At 34.9% G+C, this 19650-nt stretch overlaps 1 protein-coding gene across 9 annotated transcripts in view; it reads left to right on the top strand.

The window, feature by feature from the left end:
* ABCD2 (ATP binding cassette subfamily D member 2) overlaps positions 1–19650 on the top strand; it is a 60423-nt gene that overhangs the window by 11298 nt on the left and 29475 nt on the right. For 6 of the 9 annotated variants that reach the window (XM_070270115.1, XM_070270118.1, XM_070270117.1 and 3 more), the window contains 4 exons: positions 4803–4924; positions 8274–8442; positions 9182–9276; positions 13007–13152. In XM_070270115.1, the coding sequence (XP_070126216.1) occupies positions 4803–4924; positions 8274–8442; positions 9182–9276; positions 13007–13152 (532 nt within the window). Of the gene's footprint in view, positions 1–4802; positions 4925–8273; positions 8443–9181; positions 9277–13006; positions 13153–13372; positions 13643–19650 lie in introns of those variants that run through there. The other 3 variants (XM_070270121.1, XM_070270120.1, XM_070270122.1) reach the window with 2 other exon arrangements.

Below are 19650 nucleotides of genomic sequence, written 5' to 3'. Positions count from 1 at the left end.
GAAGTAGCAACTGAAAGCACTCTTAGGAGTGGAACGGAACTCTACCATAACCCTCATAACATGGGTGATATTTTATTTCTAAAATGTACTTCCAACAAGATGATCTCCATAGCTCCTGCTGCAGGAGTATGTCTCATATTCAAATGCCAAATTGTTGAAATATAATTTTGTATTTGGGTCAGTTTACATATGACTACTCTCTTGTTGACCAATTATTGTCACAGTAGTTATCAGTACATATCAAAGACATACTTTTTAGCTGTAATTAGCTATTCGTGTCAGTAGCTATAATTTTTAAAGTATAACGTACATGCCCACAATGGCACAATCATTAGTGTACCACTCAGTGAACTGTCACAAAGTCAACCCATACACGTAAGCACCACTGAGAAGAAACAGAACCTTACCTTCATCCCAGAAGCTCCCATCCCAGAAACCCCTTCCCAGTCTTATCCTCATCTTCAGCCTCCTACCCCCATCCCCACTTCCTCCTGCCCCTGCCCCCATGCCACAGCAAAGGCAGGCATTTTACCGATCATTCATTAGTATTTGCTGGGTTTTGAGCCTTATATAAATAGTATCATGCAGTACGTATGAGAGTTTTAGTTGCTCCACATCTTTGTCAATGTTTGATGTGAGTCTTTTTCCTTTTAGGCATTCTTATGAGTGTATAAGCGTGCTTCATTGTAGTCTTAATTTGCATTTCTCTGATGACTGAGGAGGTTAAGCACTTTTCATTTGTTTATTGGCTACTTGGATAGCCTTTTTTATGAAGTACCGATAAGTTTTTTCTTCATTTTTAAACTGGCTTATTTGGTTTTTGCTTGTTCATTTGTAAAGCTCTTGTGTATTCTGTAATGAGTAGTTTGTCAGACACACACACACACACACACACACTCAAATCTCTTTTCCCACTCTATTCTTGCCTTTTCAGTCTCTTAAGTGTCTAAGAGAAGTTCATAATTTTAATATAGTTCAATTTATCAATCATTTTCTTTGTTGTTAGTGCTTTTTTTGTCCTGTTTAAGAAATATTTGCCTAACCCAAGGTCATAGAGTTATTCTCCTATTTTTTTTTTTTTTTTGAGGAAGATTAGCCCTGAGCTAACTACTGCCAATCCTCCTCTTTTTTTTTCTGAGGAAGACTAGCCCTGAGCTAACATCCATGCCCATCTTCCTCTACTTTATACATGGGACGCCTACCACAGCATGGCGTTTGCCAAGCGGTGCCATGTCTGCACCCGGGATCCGAACCAGCGAACCCCAGGCCATCGAGAAGCAGAACCTGCCAACTTAACCGCTGCACCACTGGGCCGGCCCTCTCCTATTTTATCTTCTAGAAATTTATTGGTTTTTCATTTCACATTAAGATCATCAGTTAGAATTGATGTTTATATATGGTATGAGGTAGGGTAAGATTGAGATTTGTCAAGGTGGCAAAGATAAAACATAAATGACAAGAAATAAACTCAGATTGTAAGTCCAAAGAAAAAAGTACAGAAGGGTAGCCTGCTTTTTTAATTCTTAAAAAATTAATAGACAATTTTCTTTAGAATAGTTTTAGGTTTACAGAAAAATTGAGCAGAAAGTGTTCAGTTCCCAAATTTTCCCTCCTCCCATAATTTCCCTTGTTATTTACATCTTGTATTAATGTGATACCTTTGTTATAACTGATGAACCAATATTTATACATTAGTAACTGAAGTCCATAGTTTACATTAGGATTCACTCTTTGTATTATACAGTTCTATGGAATTTTGACAAATGTATTACATAACCTTAGTTTTAAATCCTTTCTCACCTTTTCAGTGAAATAGCAACAGATGTGACCGTGTTTCAATATATCCTTTCATTAGCAGAGCTGAAAATAGCAGTAAAATGAGAAGATATAATGTTAAATATTAAATCCTTAAGTGAGGCACTTTTGACAACGTATTCAAAATATTTGGTGAGGAAGATAAAATGTGTTGATCTGGGATACAAAATAGGTGAGTGCTTTAGGTCATGAATTTATATCTCTGACACTGAGGAATCTACCCTTCTCACAGAGGTTATGCAGTTGGCTGTTGTGTGCATGGCAAAATACTACTGGCACTGCTGTCACAGTACTTTCCAAAGAACAATCCGTAGAATAAAAGTCAAATGAAATCTGTCCAGAGCTATTTGTAATTATGTTGCTAAAAGCACGAAGAAAACCCAATAGGCATTAATCTGCTAAAGCAACGTGGAAAGTACCATGCCATGTCAAACACCAGTTCATCTGTGCTAGTGTTTTTACTTCTTAACAGAGACTGTCAGTAAAAGCTACTATTTAAACCTCTTTTAACCAAAATTCATAAAATCCCATGATTATTTTAGATCACCAGCCAGATTCTCTATGAGCCAAAACTATTCTTAGTGCTTTAACTGATTCAGCAATTCACTATTTTGGTAGCTTGCTGAGAATCTTTCGGTAATTTTTTGTGTCTATCTAAATTTTCTCACACATTTAAATGTAAGAATATCTACATTCTGTTTCCAGTCTATTTATTCAATCACATTTTTCACTCCTCACTTATACCAGCACTCAAAGCCTTTCTTTTTTCATTCCTCAGGGAAACTCACTCACTTCAAGGGGGCTAACAGGAGTCCTCTAGAGCAGTGACAACAGTAGGGCTAGGAGGAACCACATTGGACTATTTGTCCTCTTTTTTTTTTTTTTTAAAGATTGGCACCTGAGCTAACAACTGTTGCCAATCTTCTTTTTTTCCTTCTTCTTCTTCTCCTCCCCAAAACCCCCCAGTACATAGTTGTATATTCTAGTTGTGAGTGACTCTGGCTGTGCTATGTGGGACACCACCTCAGCGTGGCCTGCTGAGCAGTGCCGTGTCTGCGCCCAGGATCCCAACCAGCGAAACCCTGGGTTGCCAAAGTGGAGCTCAGGAACTTAACCACTCGGCCACTGGGCGGCCCCTAGACTATTGTAAAAGGGCCCCATGAACTCATGGTGATTCTCATACTCGGGTGAAATCAGTGCCTGACACCAACCCATGCTGTAACTTGATCAGGCTGTTTATCATTCAGTTGGCATTGCTTGAAGTTTCCCTTCTCTGTCCTGTTGCTTATACTATACTTATGATCTATTGAAGTTATATGTGGTCTTCAAGGCCTCACTCACAGTCTACTCCTCCATGAAGCATTTCCTGTCTCTTGCAGCAAGAAATGATCTTTGCCTCCTCTAAACACCTCCCATTAACTCTCTTCATAGGCTGCCCTGCATAGTTATTTGGGAACTTGTCTTCTCTCTCCTACCAAACTGTAGGCTCCCTAAGGAAAGAGTCTGAAAATCACATTTATCCTTGCATGTCCTATAGCACCTTGCCTAATTTCTTGCATATCTAGGGGTTCAGTAAATATCTGCTGAGTGCATTTTACTGTATATTATGCGTGGATCTCTTTCAAACCCAGGTGAGCTGTCTGTGAGCAAGTAAATATGAAATTATCTGGTAGTCATAATAGGGCACAAGTTAAATATTTGCACTGATATGGAGAAAAAAAACCTTTGCACTGAGATAAATCAGAGAACAATAAATATCAAAGTTAGACTATGACTATCTATATCACTCTAATTTCTTCATTAATTTTCAGCATTTAATTTAGAACTTTGGAAATAATCTATAGACGGGCCAGATAGAGACTCAAATTGTTGGAAAGATTAAAGTAATGACTTGGAGAGAATAATTTTGAAGAATAAGACTAAATTAAATAGATATGCGATAATAACTAGAGAAAATAATAACGGCTAACATTTAGAGAACTTATTATAGGCCATAGATTAGACTAACACTTCATTTGTATTTCACCTTAAAACAACTCTTTGAGATAGAATTGTTTGAGATAGTATTATTGTCTCCCTCATTTACAAATGAGAAAATAGGCATGGAGAGGATAAGTGGCAAGTTCTACTTACCTTACTACCTGCCAATAAGTAGTAAAGCCTGGATTCAAACCTAGTCTGACTCCTCTTAACCGTAATTCTGCATTGACAGTAATTTAGGATGTTCATTCATCTATCCATCCCATCCATGCATCCATGCATCCATTCAATACACATTAAGGAGTACTATGTGCTGGAGACTCTGCTGAGTACTAGGAATAAAAAATAAAACACACATTCTTGACCCTTAAGAAACTTAAAGTCCATTGGAAAGGCCAGCAAAAGTTTCCAGGGAAACCTTTACTAGAGAGTTAACTCTTGAAGAAAGAGCTAGACAAACAAGGAAGAGAAGTATATTGAAGTCAGAAGAAATCATGTATGCAAATAGCAGAGGATAAATAGAGTATTGCATGTTTGGGCTGCCGCTAGACTGTAGAGTGAGGGTTGGTTGAAACAGGTAGACAGAGGCTGGCTTATGAGGGTCAGCTAACTTGCATTTCTATTAAAGGAACTACACTAGAAATATTTGCTTGTATTCCTATTAGTAGTATTTTATTGACCAAATCCATAGTATTTGATTGCCTAGCTGTAATAAGGGCAGGGAGTTGAATTTGGAAAAAGTTAAAAGAATGCTAAATGAAAATAGTCATAATTCCTATAGACTTACTTTTGTTCCAAGTCTCCTTCTAAAAAAATAATGAAACAAAAGAAAGCTTTAAATAAAATCTCGTACAAATATTGTATTTTCAATAATTCATTAAATTTCTAGGAAATTGTTGGTACTAATGAAAAATTTACATGTGGTTGTTTTGGCCACAATTTCATCTGTATAAAATAAAACATTTAGTTACTTGAAAAAACTCAATGGTTTTGTAATTTGCTTTTAGATCTAGAGGATGGTCCCAAACAAGCTATGGTTAGTGAACGGACAGAAGCCTTTACTACTGCTCGAAATTTATTGGCCTCTGGAGCTGATGCTATTGAAAGGATTATGTCTTCATACAAAGAGGTACTTGCATTTCTCGTCATCAATTTGATTAAAATAAGATATATGAAAATCAAGCAAAATGTAAATTACAAGATATACTTAGTATTTTGGAAGCATTTTTCTCTACCAAACATTGCTAAGAGTGTAATCAAGATAAAAGGCAGCCCTCCCAAGTATATTGCTGCTAATACCCTTTAATTTTTACGCTTTCAATGATAACTCCTCTTTTTCTGTCTATAGTATGACGTATTTGTTTTTAATTAAAAAAAAAAACCACACCCCTATGTGTGGATTCTGGAGCCAGAGTGCCTAAGTTTAAATTCTTGCTCCAGTATTTACAAATTATATGAACTTACTCAAATTCCTTAACCTGTCTGTGTCTGTTTCATCATCTGTGAAATAATGATAGCATTGACTTTGTAGGGTTGTTGTGAGTTAATACATGTAGAATGTTTAAAACAATACATATTAAGCAGTCACTAAATGTTAGCCAATAATATTACTTATATACCTTGCAAAGTTTTACTCATCCTTCATGACAAGTCAAGCCTCACCAACCACCTCTAAAACCCTCTTGTGATTCCACCTTCTTCCCGCCTTCGTTGCAGAGTCTGGCTCTACCTTCTCTGTGTTCACAGTACACCTGGTGCTTTACCACATTGTAATTGACTATCCCCTGCACCAGGCCCTGAGTGGAAAGCAGGAACTGTCTTACTCAGCTTTACATTCTTAATATCCATTTTAATGCTTGGAATGTTGTACGTGGTCGATAAATACTTGCTGAAAGAATGGTAATAAGACCTGCAGATATCACAGTGTTAAGACTGGAAATCATTTTTATTCTGTTCAGATGTTACATAATATTCCCATGGACAGACATTCTCACTATTAATTACTCTTGTGGCTTTTGTATCAATATAAATTGCCAGAGCATCTTTATAAATTTAGCTGCCTATTAAATCAGCCTCGAATAAGCCATATAAAAGAGTTACAAAGTTTGTGATTTACCGACAAAACTTTTCAGTCTCATTCAACAACTGATTTCTTGAATTGGGTTAAAAAAATAAAAGTAAAACCAGTTGTTTAGGGCCACGTACCTAACCAACTCAATTTTAAAAAATTTTTCAAATAGTAATTTTGATAATCTGAAGACACGGTTTTGAGGATAGGTTTTTTGATTAATAAATTACTTATTAAAATTAAATGACAAATCAAAATTTTAGCCATCTCACATTAAAATACTTTGGTATCTAAGTCACAGAAAGAATATCAATTAGTTTTTCTAGATTGTCTCCGACACAAAAACTGATTGCATTTTGCTTTATTTTGGCTGACTGTGCTTTGAATCACAGAATGTTCACTTCTAAAGAATCTTATTGCTGCTATGACAGCACATGAAAGCATCATGCATTCTCTGCTAGCTCCAGAGGGAGCAAGGGTCCTTTTTAGAGTTAGAGTTCAAGGGCAAACCCCCTGTCTTATATCCCAAAGTAATTTGTCCACAGTCACATTCTCAGGTTTTTTCAGACACTCTTTGCCCACTTCACCCTGCATCCTGGTCTACTAACTCCTTGCCTCCTGCTTTTCTTTAATTGACCTCTACATTTGGTTTTGGACTTTTTATTTTTTTATGCAAATATATTTAGCCAGGTTTCTTTTGAATCCATATTTTGTTAATCCTTAGCTCTGTTTTCCCCTACTTGAGAACTCAGGAGATTTTTGTGGATAACATTTTAGAAATTACCCTTTAAATAGCTATAACATTAACATATAGAAATGCGATACTAATCCAGCTACAGACCTCTCACACAGTAGAAAGCTTTTGACAGTAATATGCACTCTTTTACTGCTTAAGTTTTGCACACACAAAAATCTTACACAAATGTCAGCATTGGTGTATTATTCCACAATTTATTGTTTAAGAGACATTTACTGGTGACCTGCCTTGCTTATTGGTACCAGTTTCCTAGTAAACATTTCTGTAAGGGAATGGTTTTTGTGCTTTCCTTTTCACTGAGAAAGATGGTCTTGACAGGAGATGAGTCACCTTTCACAGTACCCTGACAACAAGGTGTTCTTTTAATAGAAAAACAGCAGGAGATTCAGCCTAAATTGGATCACCGGAAGGATAGGAGCAAGGTACCACTCTATTGAGCCTTATGGACTAAAGCAGAGATTTATCTCATCTTATCTTTAATCTCACCTAGAAAAAAGTCATATTTAATGTTTTTCTTTGGGCATATAAATCATGTTTGGCTTGAAAAGAAGCTGAATTGTGGAATTTGGACTGAAAAGGAGTTGAAGCTTTTCACTGAGCTCACTCCCAATTTTGGTATCCTCTAGCAGGGATATTTTCTCTGCCAAGCTTAGGAATTTTGACAATCAATTTGACTCAGAAACATTCATTTCTAATAAGAAAAAAAATGTATTTTTCTTCTATTTAAAACCTATTTTAAATTGAAAAAAGATATCAAAATAAAGGATCATAATTTCATTGAATGAACTTAAGCTTTTCACAAAATTTCTAATTTTCTGGAAATGAAATCTGTCATTTAAACGAGTCAAATCAGAAATTTGACTAAAGATTTATTTATTTATGAAGATTTTATTTTTTCCTTTTTCTGCCCAAAGCCCCCCGTACATAGTTGTGTATTTTCAGTTGTGGGTCCTTCTAGTTGTGCTATGTGGAACGCTGCCTCAGCATGGCTTCATGAGCAGTGCCGTGTCTATGCCCAGGATTCCAACTGGTGAAACCCTAGGCCGCTGAAGCAGAGCGCACAAACTTAACCACTCGGCCCCAGGGCTGGCCCCAAAAGATTTATTTTTTTAAGATCGGTACCTGAGCCAACATCTGCTGCCAATCTTTTTTTTCCCTTCTCTCCAAAGTCCCCCAGTACATAGTGTATATTCTAGTTGTAGGTCCTTCTGGTTCGCTATGTGCGATGCTACCTCAGCACGGCTTGATGGGCGGTGCTAGGTCTGCACCCAGGATCCAAACCGGCAAAACCCTGGGCCGCTGAAGTGGAGCGTGAAAACTTAACCACTTGGCCGTGGGGCCAGCCCCTTGACCAAAGATTTTTAAGTCTCACTAATATTCTGAAATCTTTACATTTCGTTTTTAACCCTGACTTGAATGAATAATTTTTTATGTGTTTTATAATCCCAATCAAACTTACATTGACACGTTGCTATGTTGCTCTCTTGATAAGCTTTTTACCTTTACTTGTTTTAGTTATCAGATATGTTATTTATTTTTCATGTATAATAAAATAGGATCTTTAACATTAAATCAAAAAGCTTATATGATTGCATATTTATTTAAGTCTGTCTTGAGTATATTAACTATTTTATCTCTCTGTGTTGGTTTTAGATCACTGAATTAGCAGGCTATACTGCTCGAGTGTACAATATGTTTTGGGTCTTTGATGAAGTGAAAAGAGGCATTTATAAGAGAACTGCTGTCATGCAAGAGTCTGAAAACCACAGCAAGAATGGAGCTAACATAGAATTATCCCTCAGTGATACGTTGGAAATCAAAGGTATTAGACTCAAATGTTTTTATATTTTTCCTGTATTTAAGTGTTTATCAACAGAACTAAAGTTTTTTAGAAGCTAGTCTTTAACAGATAAAAGAAACCAGCATTTATTTATTTAAATAGTTATTCCTAAACTTAGTATTGCAGTTTGAGGAGTGGTGACTAACATTACCATTAAAAAAAATTGTTACCTTTATTTAGAACAAAATTTCTAGAATTATTTTTGGAAACTGCACATATGGCAGAATGAATTGTTTGCTTTTAAAAATCAAATAACAGAATTAGAGCTAATGTCATATTGTTCTTCATCATCCTATGTTTTTAAACTTATTTGGTTATCATATTTTTAAAAATTATATATAAATGTCTTAATTCCCTTTTTGGGGCACTGTGTTTTTTCTGTAAGAAAGGTTAATTTAGAGAAACAAGTAGTTGTAAAGAGTATGGCTGGGTTATATCAGATAGAGTTTAGCTTTGCTCTCATTATGATGTTGACATTAGATTATTGGTAAGTAATGTTTCTGAGAAAGATTTTCCAAGTAGATGTGTCAAAATGTCCAAATTTACGTTAAACTTTTCTTTAGATATAGATATCTATATTTCACTTGGTTTTCTGATTTGTTACTGTGAATTATCTTTATAACGAATTTATCTGTTATGTTGCATTATACTTTAAGTTACTTACGTAATTAACAATAACGTGTGATAGCTTTTGTAACTTAAGTCCTTCCTTAACTTATAGGAAAAGTTATTGATGTGGATCATGGAATTATTTGTGAAAATGTTCCCATAATTACACCAACGGGAGAAGTGGTGGCTTCCAGGCTAAACTTCAAAGTAAGATGATATTCAAGAATCTTCTGATTGTTGCCATCACACTAATACAAAACAACACAGAATTCATGTACATTTGTTAAATACTTGGAGGAGCATATGGAAAGGAGGGGAAATCAAGAAAGGTATGCACAGTGGCTCAATTACAGAAGCAGTTACTTCCTCAGAAAGCAGAAAGAAAGAGAAATTTGATGTCTACTGCTTTATTGCCAGGTTGAAAATTAAAATTACAGTTCACTGAGAGCCTATACAAGGTAACTTTTGAGAGTAATAGGAAACTTCCTCAGAAATTAATATCTGAAAATAAATTTTAATTTTTTCCCTTCGAACAATTACTCAAGGAATATAAGCCTACCTATACTGTAATATATTTACTAAAATTTGAGGCTAGAAGTTATTAACAAGTTTAATTCTGTTAATACATGGTTCTCTAAATTTAATTTATATTTTAAATAATCATGTCTTCTATTAGGAAAAAATAATGAGAAGATTCATGGATTGGAATTTAATTTTTAATTCTGTTGAGAATAAGAGTTGTTATTTAATATTCTATGTCTTGATTACAAAAACTAAGATGTAAAAATAGCTAATAAACCTAGTGCCCTGATTTAAAGCACTGTAAAATTTAAACATACATTTTGGAATTCAAGAACAAAATAATTTGCTGATAAGCATTAATGACTATAGTGAAGGCATCTGAGCTTAGTTCAAATGAAGACATACTTGGACTTGATATAGAATTACAAATCTGACAATGTATGTGCTAATGATTTTAGTATGGACCTTAGTCTAGATTTAATTATTAAAGATGTATTTGCAAATGAATAAAAGTGCTGAAAGATGATGAGAAGTACTGAAAGGGGTGGGGTAGGGAGTTCTGTGCTAATAAATATAAGAGAAACCGTCTTTCAACTACAATTTGGTCATGCTGTATATTTCCATTTATAGACCTATAGAGTGACTTTATTTGGATCTGAACACGAGCACCATAGGTGCTAATGGTGTGCCATAATCTTAAATAGGTTAAAATATTTTTAATAATTTACCAATTTATAATTTGTGAGTTTTTACACAGAGTTTCTTTGGTCAGGTTAGGTTTTGTAATATCAATTCTTGTTGTTCCATTTATTAAATAGAGTGAGGGCCTTGAATTCTGCCACCTACTAACTACATTATTGTGGACACATCACTCTCTTTCTGTGAAAAAATTCAGAACTCAGTTTATTTTTACATAAAATGAATTAAAAAATAATTAATCTAAAGAAAATGTCATAAATTTTGAAGTTCTACAAAGATATTTATTAAAAGTTTCAGGCACTTAAAATATAATAGAAAGATCTGTTTTCTCTGCGTGAATTGACAAATAAACATGTTTCTAGAGGAAAATGTTCTCCTCCTTTGGGAATTAAAAAACCATCTCAAGAAGAAAATTCGATAAATGGGAATTCTTTTTCCCTCACATTCACTGTTTACTAAACATCAGAAAACTTACGCTAAAAAAATAATATGAATGTAGAAAAGACTTCTAACGACTCAAAATGTGTTAAATTTTTGAAAATTCCTAATAGAGAATGAGCCTATTAAAATATTTTTTGAATACACCTTTTGCCGTGGCACATACCTTTTACAAAAAATCATTTAGGAAGTATTTATGCTTCTACAAAATTAAACTTCCTTAATCCTCTCTCTAGTGAAAGAGCCCAACAAATCACTAAATTAATTCTTTCCGGGTTCTTCCCAGAATTTTCTTTGAACTTTATTCTATCAAAATAGCATCTCAGTTTGTCTAGATGTAGAAAGGAAAAATATATATGGTCAGATTTTATAGACTCAAGCTTGCTCCTTTCTTATGTCCTTATGGTCGCTGTCTTCATCGCAGGGAATACTCTTCTCCCAGAGCTGATTGGTTGCTTCTTGTCATGCAAGCTCAGCAGAAATATTACCTCCTAAAAGAGGACTTTTCTGAGCACCAAATCAAAAGATGCCTCCCCTCCAACCTCACAATACTACCATCTTTCCCTAACACATCTTCCTCTTATGCTATCATAGTAGCATTTATCACTACTTAATTTTTTGTTCATGTGTTTATTGCTGTCTTTCCCATTGGACTGTAAGCTCCACAAGAAAAGGGACTTTGCCTTGGGCAGCACTGTATTCCCCTGGTAGAATGTCAGGCATTTGGTAAATATTCAATCAATGTTTGCCCAGGAAATGTCTAATTATTTAGGCAGAATATGAATCTGAACTATTTTTACTTTACGTATACTTATTACATTCATTGCTAGTTCCTTTATCTAACCTCCATCTCAATCTTTCTTTTTTCTTTTCCTTTTTCCCTCCCTCTCCCACCACCTTCTCTCAATAAAAAGATTTCAGCTTATGTTATACAAAGCAAATGAGTCAAGAATAGACATGGAACTGGTCTCTTATACAACATAATGCGAGCAACCTAATCCTCTTCATCTTGGAATTTTCAATAAGATGTATTCTCCTTCACTGATACTTCGAAGTTTGCATCCATACTATGCAAAGCTACGTCTACAGGCCTACTGTAGATTTCCACCTCTCACACTTTCCTACTATGTTCATTTTTTAAAACACTGTTTATAAAATTTGGTTTGTTCTTAGTAAAGTAGGTAAAATTTTTTAATGCTATTCCTTTTCCTTATTCTTCACAATATGCTTTAAATACTACACTAAGACAACTTCCTGATCCTATTGGGTGGAATGGGAGCTCATGAAATTTAACTGTTTAAATTTAAATGGTAAATAAGATGGAAGATTCTAAAGAGAAGTATCCAATCAATAATAGATAAATAACTTTTGTTTTATTGATAAAGAAAGAAAGAAAGAAATAGATTTGTTTTAATTCATCCCTAGACATAAGAGTAAATGATAGGTGCCGGCCCTGTGGCCGAGTGGGTAAGTTCTCACGCTCCACTTCGCGGACCAGGGTTTCACTGGTTCGGGTCCTGGGTATGGACATGGCACCACTCATCAGGCCACGTTGAGGCAGCGTCCCACATGCCACAACTAGAAGGACCCACAACTAAAATATACAACTACGTACTGGGGGGATTTGGGGAGAAAAAGCAGAAAAAAAAAAAAAGACTAAGTTATAATCCTCTTGCTTTCCTCTGTCTGGGTTTGGTAAGCATATTTTCTCTATCTGTAAATAAATTAGAATTAGAATCATTTTATCTTTCTGATTATGGACTTTTGTGATTTCTGTAACATTTCAGACTGCTAAAGTACAAAATTAAACAACCTGGGTGGCTCTTAAAATAGCTGTACTTTGTAGTTTATAACTCCAACTGATAAATAAATCAAAGTTGCATGTTAATTCAGTATAAATTTAACCAAATATTAATATAAGTAAAATAAAATTTAATATATGTTAAGTTTTTATGGCTTCTTATTTCCCATGTGATTCTGTTTCTCCATATGTGTGTAGTATCTGATGACAAGACCTCAATTAAAATTTTGGAAAGCCAGTCCTCATGGCAAGAAGATCCATTTTCTTTGGAGTTGGATTATCTTATGAAGCTTTCAGGTTCAAAGCATAGTCAAATCCAAATTTGATATTCTCAACCCTGATATATTTTTCTTTGATTCCTTGCCTATCCTAGATTGTCATGTGTTTGAAAGTTTTTAAAAAATAAATCACTTTTAAATGCTGCCAAATGAAATCATGTTTAAATATTGCCATTTGTAATTTCATTTCTTGCTTTAGGTACAGGAAGGAATGCATCTTTTGATAACTGGTCCCAATGGTTGTGGGAAAAGTTCTCTCTTCCGAATTTTAAGTGGGCTCTGGCCTGTGTATGAAGGAGTCCTCTATAAACCACCTCCCCAGCATATGTTCTATATTCCACAAAGGTAGGTAAAAAAATTTTTTATATAACAAAAAACTATTTCCTTTTGCTTTTGAATTATCTTGATTCCTTAAGATTGTCAGTTTGTAATCTTTAAGCATATTTTCATTGAGAGAAGCTATTAAGGAGATAAAAATTCAATTATCCTTAAAAGTTTTACTACTGCTTTGATTATAATAGTCTCTAGGACAATACCACTTCTTTTCATTTTCCCATCTGTCTAGATATAAAGAACACTCAAAGACTGCAGATGTTCATCTCAAGGAATAGCAAGCGAGTCTGAAGAATAATTAGGTTGCCTTAGGTGTCAGATTTTCTCTTCCTACAGAAGAAAAATAGTACTTGATGGTATACTCTTCTCTCAATCAAGCTGCATGCATTCATATGTTCTAAAATTGTTCAGTTATGTTTTAAAAGCCTCTGTAAAATAATCTTTATTACGATTATATGATTAATGATTTGAAACTACAATAATTAAAAATATTTTATTCTAAGGATGAGCGTAAAGAAAGTATTTACCTATGTGTAAGTGTATCAAATCAACACATTGCACACCTTTAACTTACACAATGTTATATGTCAATGTTATCTTAACAAAGCTGGAGAGAAAAAAGAAAATAACTACCACTGCACTGTATACTTAAAAATGGTTAAGATGGCACATTTTATTTTATCACAATTTTTAAAAAGTGAAAAAGAAAAGCACATAAATTCCGGTCTTTGACCTCAGAGAGACCTAACTATGTTATTTTGCAACAAGTGTAAATCACTGGAAACTTTTTCTTAGTTATGAAATTTACTGTTGCCCAAGCAAAGGTCAACTACAACTTAGTTAAGGAGAAAAATGAGAATGAGAAGTCTATTTTTTTAAGGCTAAAAATGTTTTTTTAATAATTACTGTTAAAAGTGATTTTATCTTGATTATATAGCTTCTAGAAACATGAAAATTTGTATTTATGTCTAAAATCTTTTTTTTTCTCCCCAAAGCCCCAGTACATAGTTGTATATTCTAGTTGTAAGTCCTTCTGCTGCTTCTATGTGAGCTGCCACCACAGCATGGCTACTGACAGACAAGTGGTATGGTTCTGCTCCCAGGAACCAAACCCCAGGCCGCTGAAGCAGAGTGTGCTGAACTTTAACCACTGGGCCATCAGGGCTGGACCTATTTGTGTTTAAAATCTTATAGGACCAATATCTTGCAAAGAAGCATAGAATTTGTAAATGTAGTATTTATTTCTTACACTCTAAAAGCTGCTAACTGATTTTTTCAAGTAAATTTGAAAATAATTTTATAATTCTTTATGATTTAAAAGAAAGCTGCTACAACCTGTTTCAAAATATTTGTCAGTAGGTAATCATAAACATTTCCTATTAGGATATTCTCATAATGAATATTATCTAATTTTTTTTGCATTAATTCATAATAGTGGAATATTGGTTAAGTACTATTTTGACAGGAAAAAAAACCTGCACATTGAATATAGAATTAAGTCTTATGTACCTGAAGAATAAACTTCATAAATCACAAGCAGATTTTTATAATATTTCCCCTGTTTTCACTTTTTATGTCTGAAAGACTTCTTGGTAGAGGATGGATCTCTTTATGTAGGGATCAAATGTGCATTAATTGTTATTTTCATGGGGAAAAATAGAGTGGGCTTTGTTAAAGTGGATTTCTAATAATGTCATGTAGTGTACAGAAGAAAAAAAGTGAACTACTGAGGGAAAAAAATGTTCTAATTAAGCATATTAGGCCAATTATTTTTTAACCAAATCTTCAGAAAATGCTGCTATGGCTCAGTTTGCAAGCTGGGAAACCTGAATCCCTAAGGAATTGTGAAATCACCTCAATATTTTACCAGTTAATAATTTCTAATACTTTAGCAATGTTAATAACGAGAACCAGATAAAAGAAAGTCTGGGCCTTAGTTCAAAAATACAGATAAAAAGTTGTGCTAGATAAATTCATTTCAAAGCAATTTCCTTTCATCCCATCTTCATTAATGATTGGATATGATAATTACTAGAACATTTGATAAGTTTTAGCAAAGAAAATTTCACCTATAATGTAGATTAGCCACTCTAAATCTATGGGATGGTAAATGGTAAAATACTTAGTTTTGCTCAGATAGTACTTTAAAGAAATATTTTGGTGATGTTAGGCTGTTTGACCCAGAATTCCCTGAGCAATATGACTCTATTCTTTAAACTGTTAATTGAAACTCCTTGTTCCCTACTGTATCAGCCATCCTGACCCTCAGGAAAAGTCTTCCACTTGGATATAGATCCTAAATTTCTTATGTCAGTTCTTGGTACAGTTTCTCTGTCTTCCCAACTATCTAAGGATAGATGTATAATCTCCTGTTCTTGCTTTCACTAATCCACTAATCTATGACCCATCAAATGCGTACTACTTCCATATTATGTCTCTGTCTTCAGTCATTAAAACCACAAAAGCCCAATCTTTTATTTGTTTAGTTCACCTGCTAACAAAGTATTATTATATGCCAACACTCACCAAAATGGGAAATTAAAACATTTGGTGGGGGTTGGGAGAGTGAGAGAGAAGAAGAGAGGGAGAGAGGAAGAAGGGAAAGAAGGAAGGATGGAGTGGAGGGAAGACAGGAGGGAAGGAGGGAAGAAAGACAGAAGATAATAAGTGTTTACTTACAAAAGGTAGCAAAATCTTGTATTCCTTTATGCTGCTTTTTTCTTTAATCCTCCGTGGGATCGTTTGTATACATCACATATCTCTCCTCAGCAACAGTCTCCAGTTGGGCACCAACCCACCATGTAATTCTGTTCCCAAAGGTCTTGCTCTCATTACCCTTTCTTGGTAGAAATATCTTGGGACAGAAATTTTAACTACGGTCTTCTTACTACTCGAACCTATATGCCCAAATACTTATGCTAAGTTCAATAGATCTGAAATAGATTCAGACTTCCAACAAACAATCGTATATGAAAATACAAATTTCTATCCATTCTTGACTGTGGAGTCTGAGAAGGAACAGTTCAGAAAAGTGAAAGAAGGATTGTATTATAAGGATCAAATTAAATCTGACCAAACATTTTTTAAAAGGAAGAGAGGGGCCAGCCCCGTGGCCCAGTGGTTAAGTTCTTGCACTCCATTCAGCGGCCCAGGGTTTCGCCGGTTCGGATCCTGGGCGTGGACATGGCACTGCTCATCAAGCCATGCTGAGGTGGCATCCCACATGCCACAACTAGAAGGACCCATAACTCAAAATACACAACTATGTACTGGGGGGCTTTGGGAAGAAAAAGGAAAAAATCTTTAAAAGGAAGAGGGAAAAAAGAAAAAAGAGGGAGGAAAGAAAAAAATGGGGGGAATGTCTGCAACATAGTGCTTCATATCTTGGGAAACTATTGTACTTTATTCTTTGTCAACCCCTCCCTTTTTCTTTTCATTTTAACCAATATTTATTAAAGCCCTGCTATAAGATACTGTGGAAGACAGATGATGAGTTAGATACAGTCACTCCTATTATGGTGCTTATGTCTAATTTGGTTATAAACAAAAACATGCAACTAACTTCAATAAAAGCCAGAATAAGTCCCTCAAGAAAGGCAAGAAATTCTATAGATGTTCAAAATGAAGAAATATACACAGAACAGTGTGCCATTTGACCTGGGTTTCGAAAGTTAGTTAGGATTTTAACAGTTGTCATGAATCGCGTCAGTTTCTCCAATAACTAAATAGGTCAGAAATACCACAGATTCAAGTAAGCACAAGTTTTTCGTTTTTACTTTTTGGACATTTCTAAGCAAGTCTGTCCTATCCACCCTGTTTCTAATACACCAAGCTGAGAAAAGCAAACATTTATTAGACTTATCTCCGCTAATGGTGTTGTTGGCATACACTCGAAATAATGCAGCCCATCCCCGAGGTCCTGAAGCATTGCTAAAATGTTCTTTCAACTGAAGTTCTTTGAATTACTTTTTTTTTTTTTAAAGATTTTTTTATTTTTTTCCTTTTTCTCCCCAAAGCCCCTCGGCACATAGTTGTACATTCTTCGTTGTGGGTCCTTCTAGTTGTGGCATGTGGGACGCTGCCTCAGCATGGTTTGATGAGCAGTGCCATGTCCGCGCCCAGGATTCGAACTGACGAAACACTGGTCCGCCTGCAGCGGAGCGCAAGAACTTAACCACTCGGCCACGGGGCCAGCCCCTTGAATTGCTTTTTAAAGTTCTCAAATGCTTTCGGGGTCTGCCATTCCCCAGTCTCCACCTAAGTAGCTCATCTCCTCTATATGAGTAAATGACAGTCTTATAAGTTAAATTTTAGTCTGTTAATGCTTCTTGAAAAACATAAGGAAAAATGACAGTAACTTGCCCCTACAACTCTCGATATTTTTTGTTCTCTTTTGTCAGAAGATAGTCTGAAATTATAAATAACATTTTATTTATCAGCTCAGTATTTGTTTACTAACTACTTCATTCACAGAGCAGTATATTATAGTACCATGTTGCTTAATCTTCTAGACTAAATATAAATACTGCTTAATAAATAAAGTACCTATGAATCACATTTTTAAATCACATGCAACATAAAAATCCTAAATGTGGTTACATGCAGGAAAGATAGCGTGGCTAATTCGATTGTACAACAAATTAAATATAGATAATTTTACTTATTTTTATGTATGAACAGTACATATTGATTATGCTCTGCGTAAGCCATGCTAAATCGAGTATTTTAAATAACTAAATTGGAGTTCAAAGGGATTAGAGACTTTACTTAGAGCTACACAGCAGTGCAGAGCCAGAGTTAGAGTTCACCAAGGCCTTGGATATAAACTCTCTGTATTCCCTGCCTCTTGTTTTCAAGATTAATAAAATCATCATATTAAAAATGTCTTCCTGTGATTTAAGAAAACCCACTGTTTCGCCTTAAATATTTTCTCAAATAGTAATAATAATTAAAGCCTCTAGTGCTGTCCTAAATTTATGGGGAATAACAAAATATCATTCTTTTATAGTTTGCATTCACTTTTCAAAAATTTATATGTTCTTCAAATTTTTTTAGTAACTAGAGCTTAAGACATGAGTCTCAGCTTTTAGAAATGCCAGAATTTAATCCATGTTTTCTTTGGTGGCATTTTCAACTCTGCCTTTAATGATATAGCCTATGTATTTTTGGAATAAAGTGAATTACAATTGATTTTTCTCTAGAGAATCTTATGACCTCAAGACAATTGATGGATCCTAGGGCATCTTGAACAATGGTTGAGCATTTCTGGCCTATTACTTTGTTGTTGTTTTTTTAAAAAAATTTTCAATGTGTCAAGGAATTACTGTGTGCTAGTCACTCTTCTATACATATTAGGCAAGTTTCTCATTTTTTCTGAATGACAACCTATAAGTTTGGTGTTAGAATCCCTATTTTATAAATGAGAAAACTTAGAGAGATTGAAGTCATCCAGCCGATAAACGTTGGAGCTGGCATTTGAACTTAGGTGAGTCTGACTCTGAAGTCACTTTGTTTTGATTATTGCCAGCAGCAAGGGGATATGTCTCTGAAAAATTGCTACTCTCTTGCCTGACCTTGCGAGTGAGTATCACCAGCTATGGTTGTTTGCATGGTACGCTGAACCTGTACTACTATCAAGCTATTATTCGGAAGCAGAGGCCTCATAAAGCTGGAGATGGAGGGGAGTCCAAGCCAATTTTGGTATCACCTTTAACATAGGTACTTGGCTATCATTCACATATGTTAATGAGAAGGAAGCTATATTTATAAAAGTGAAATTCCTTTAAATTAAACTATGGTCAAATTACTTTAAAGTTAGAATATATTCTCTATTCTTTCCTATTCTTCTAAAACCCATTTCTCTATAAAATTTTAAATAATCTCCCAAAAATGTTCCCTTGGGGCTGGCCCGGTGACATAGTGGTTATGTTCACACACTCCACTGCGGCCCAGGGTTTGTGCGTTCAGATCCCAGGCTTGGACCTTCACACCACTCATCAAGACATGCTGTGGCAGCATCCCACATACAAAATAGAGGAATGTTGGCACAGATATTAACTCAGGGCCAATCTTCCTCAATCAGAAAGAGGAAGATTGGCAACAGAGGTTAGCTCAGGGCCAATCTTTCTCACAAAAAAAAAGAAAGAAAAAAAATTCCCTTAATTTTAAATCAGACCTCTTGCAGAGATATAAAGCAAGCAAATCTTAATTTTTGCAATGCATTTTTGGCATTGAAAAAACATTATTTACCCTTATGTTGTCAAAAGAAGAGATTGTCCTTTGCAACAGGGCAAAGACTGTGTTTTGTTTTATGAAGTTCAGCAGAATGGGCAGAACACTTAACACCAATAACAGCAACATTGGCACAACTGCACTGTGTGCTGAGACATGCATGTATCAAGTGAGTTTGTAGATATTTAAAAACATGAACTTCTTTTTTGATTGTTTCCATAATAATGCCTTCCAAATCCAAGATTCCTCTCTGGAGGGGATAGGAGAACTCTATGAAAT

This window comes from Equus caballus, chromosome 6 (assembly GCF_041296265.1).
Source record: "Equus caballus isolate H_3958 breed thoroughbred chromosome 6, TB-T2T, whole genome shotgun sequence".
Taxonomy (NCBI): Eukaryota; Metazoa; Chordata; class Mammalia; order Perissodactyla; family Equidae; genus Equus; species Equus caballus.
This window is presented reverse-complemented; position numbering and strand designations above follow the sequence as displayed.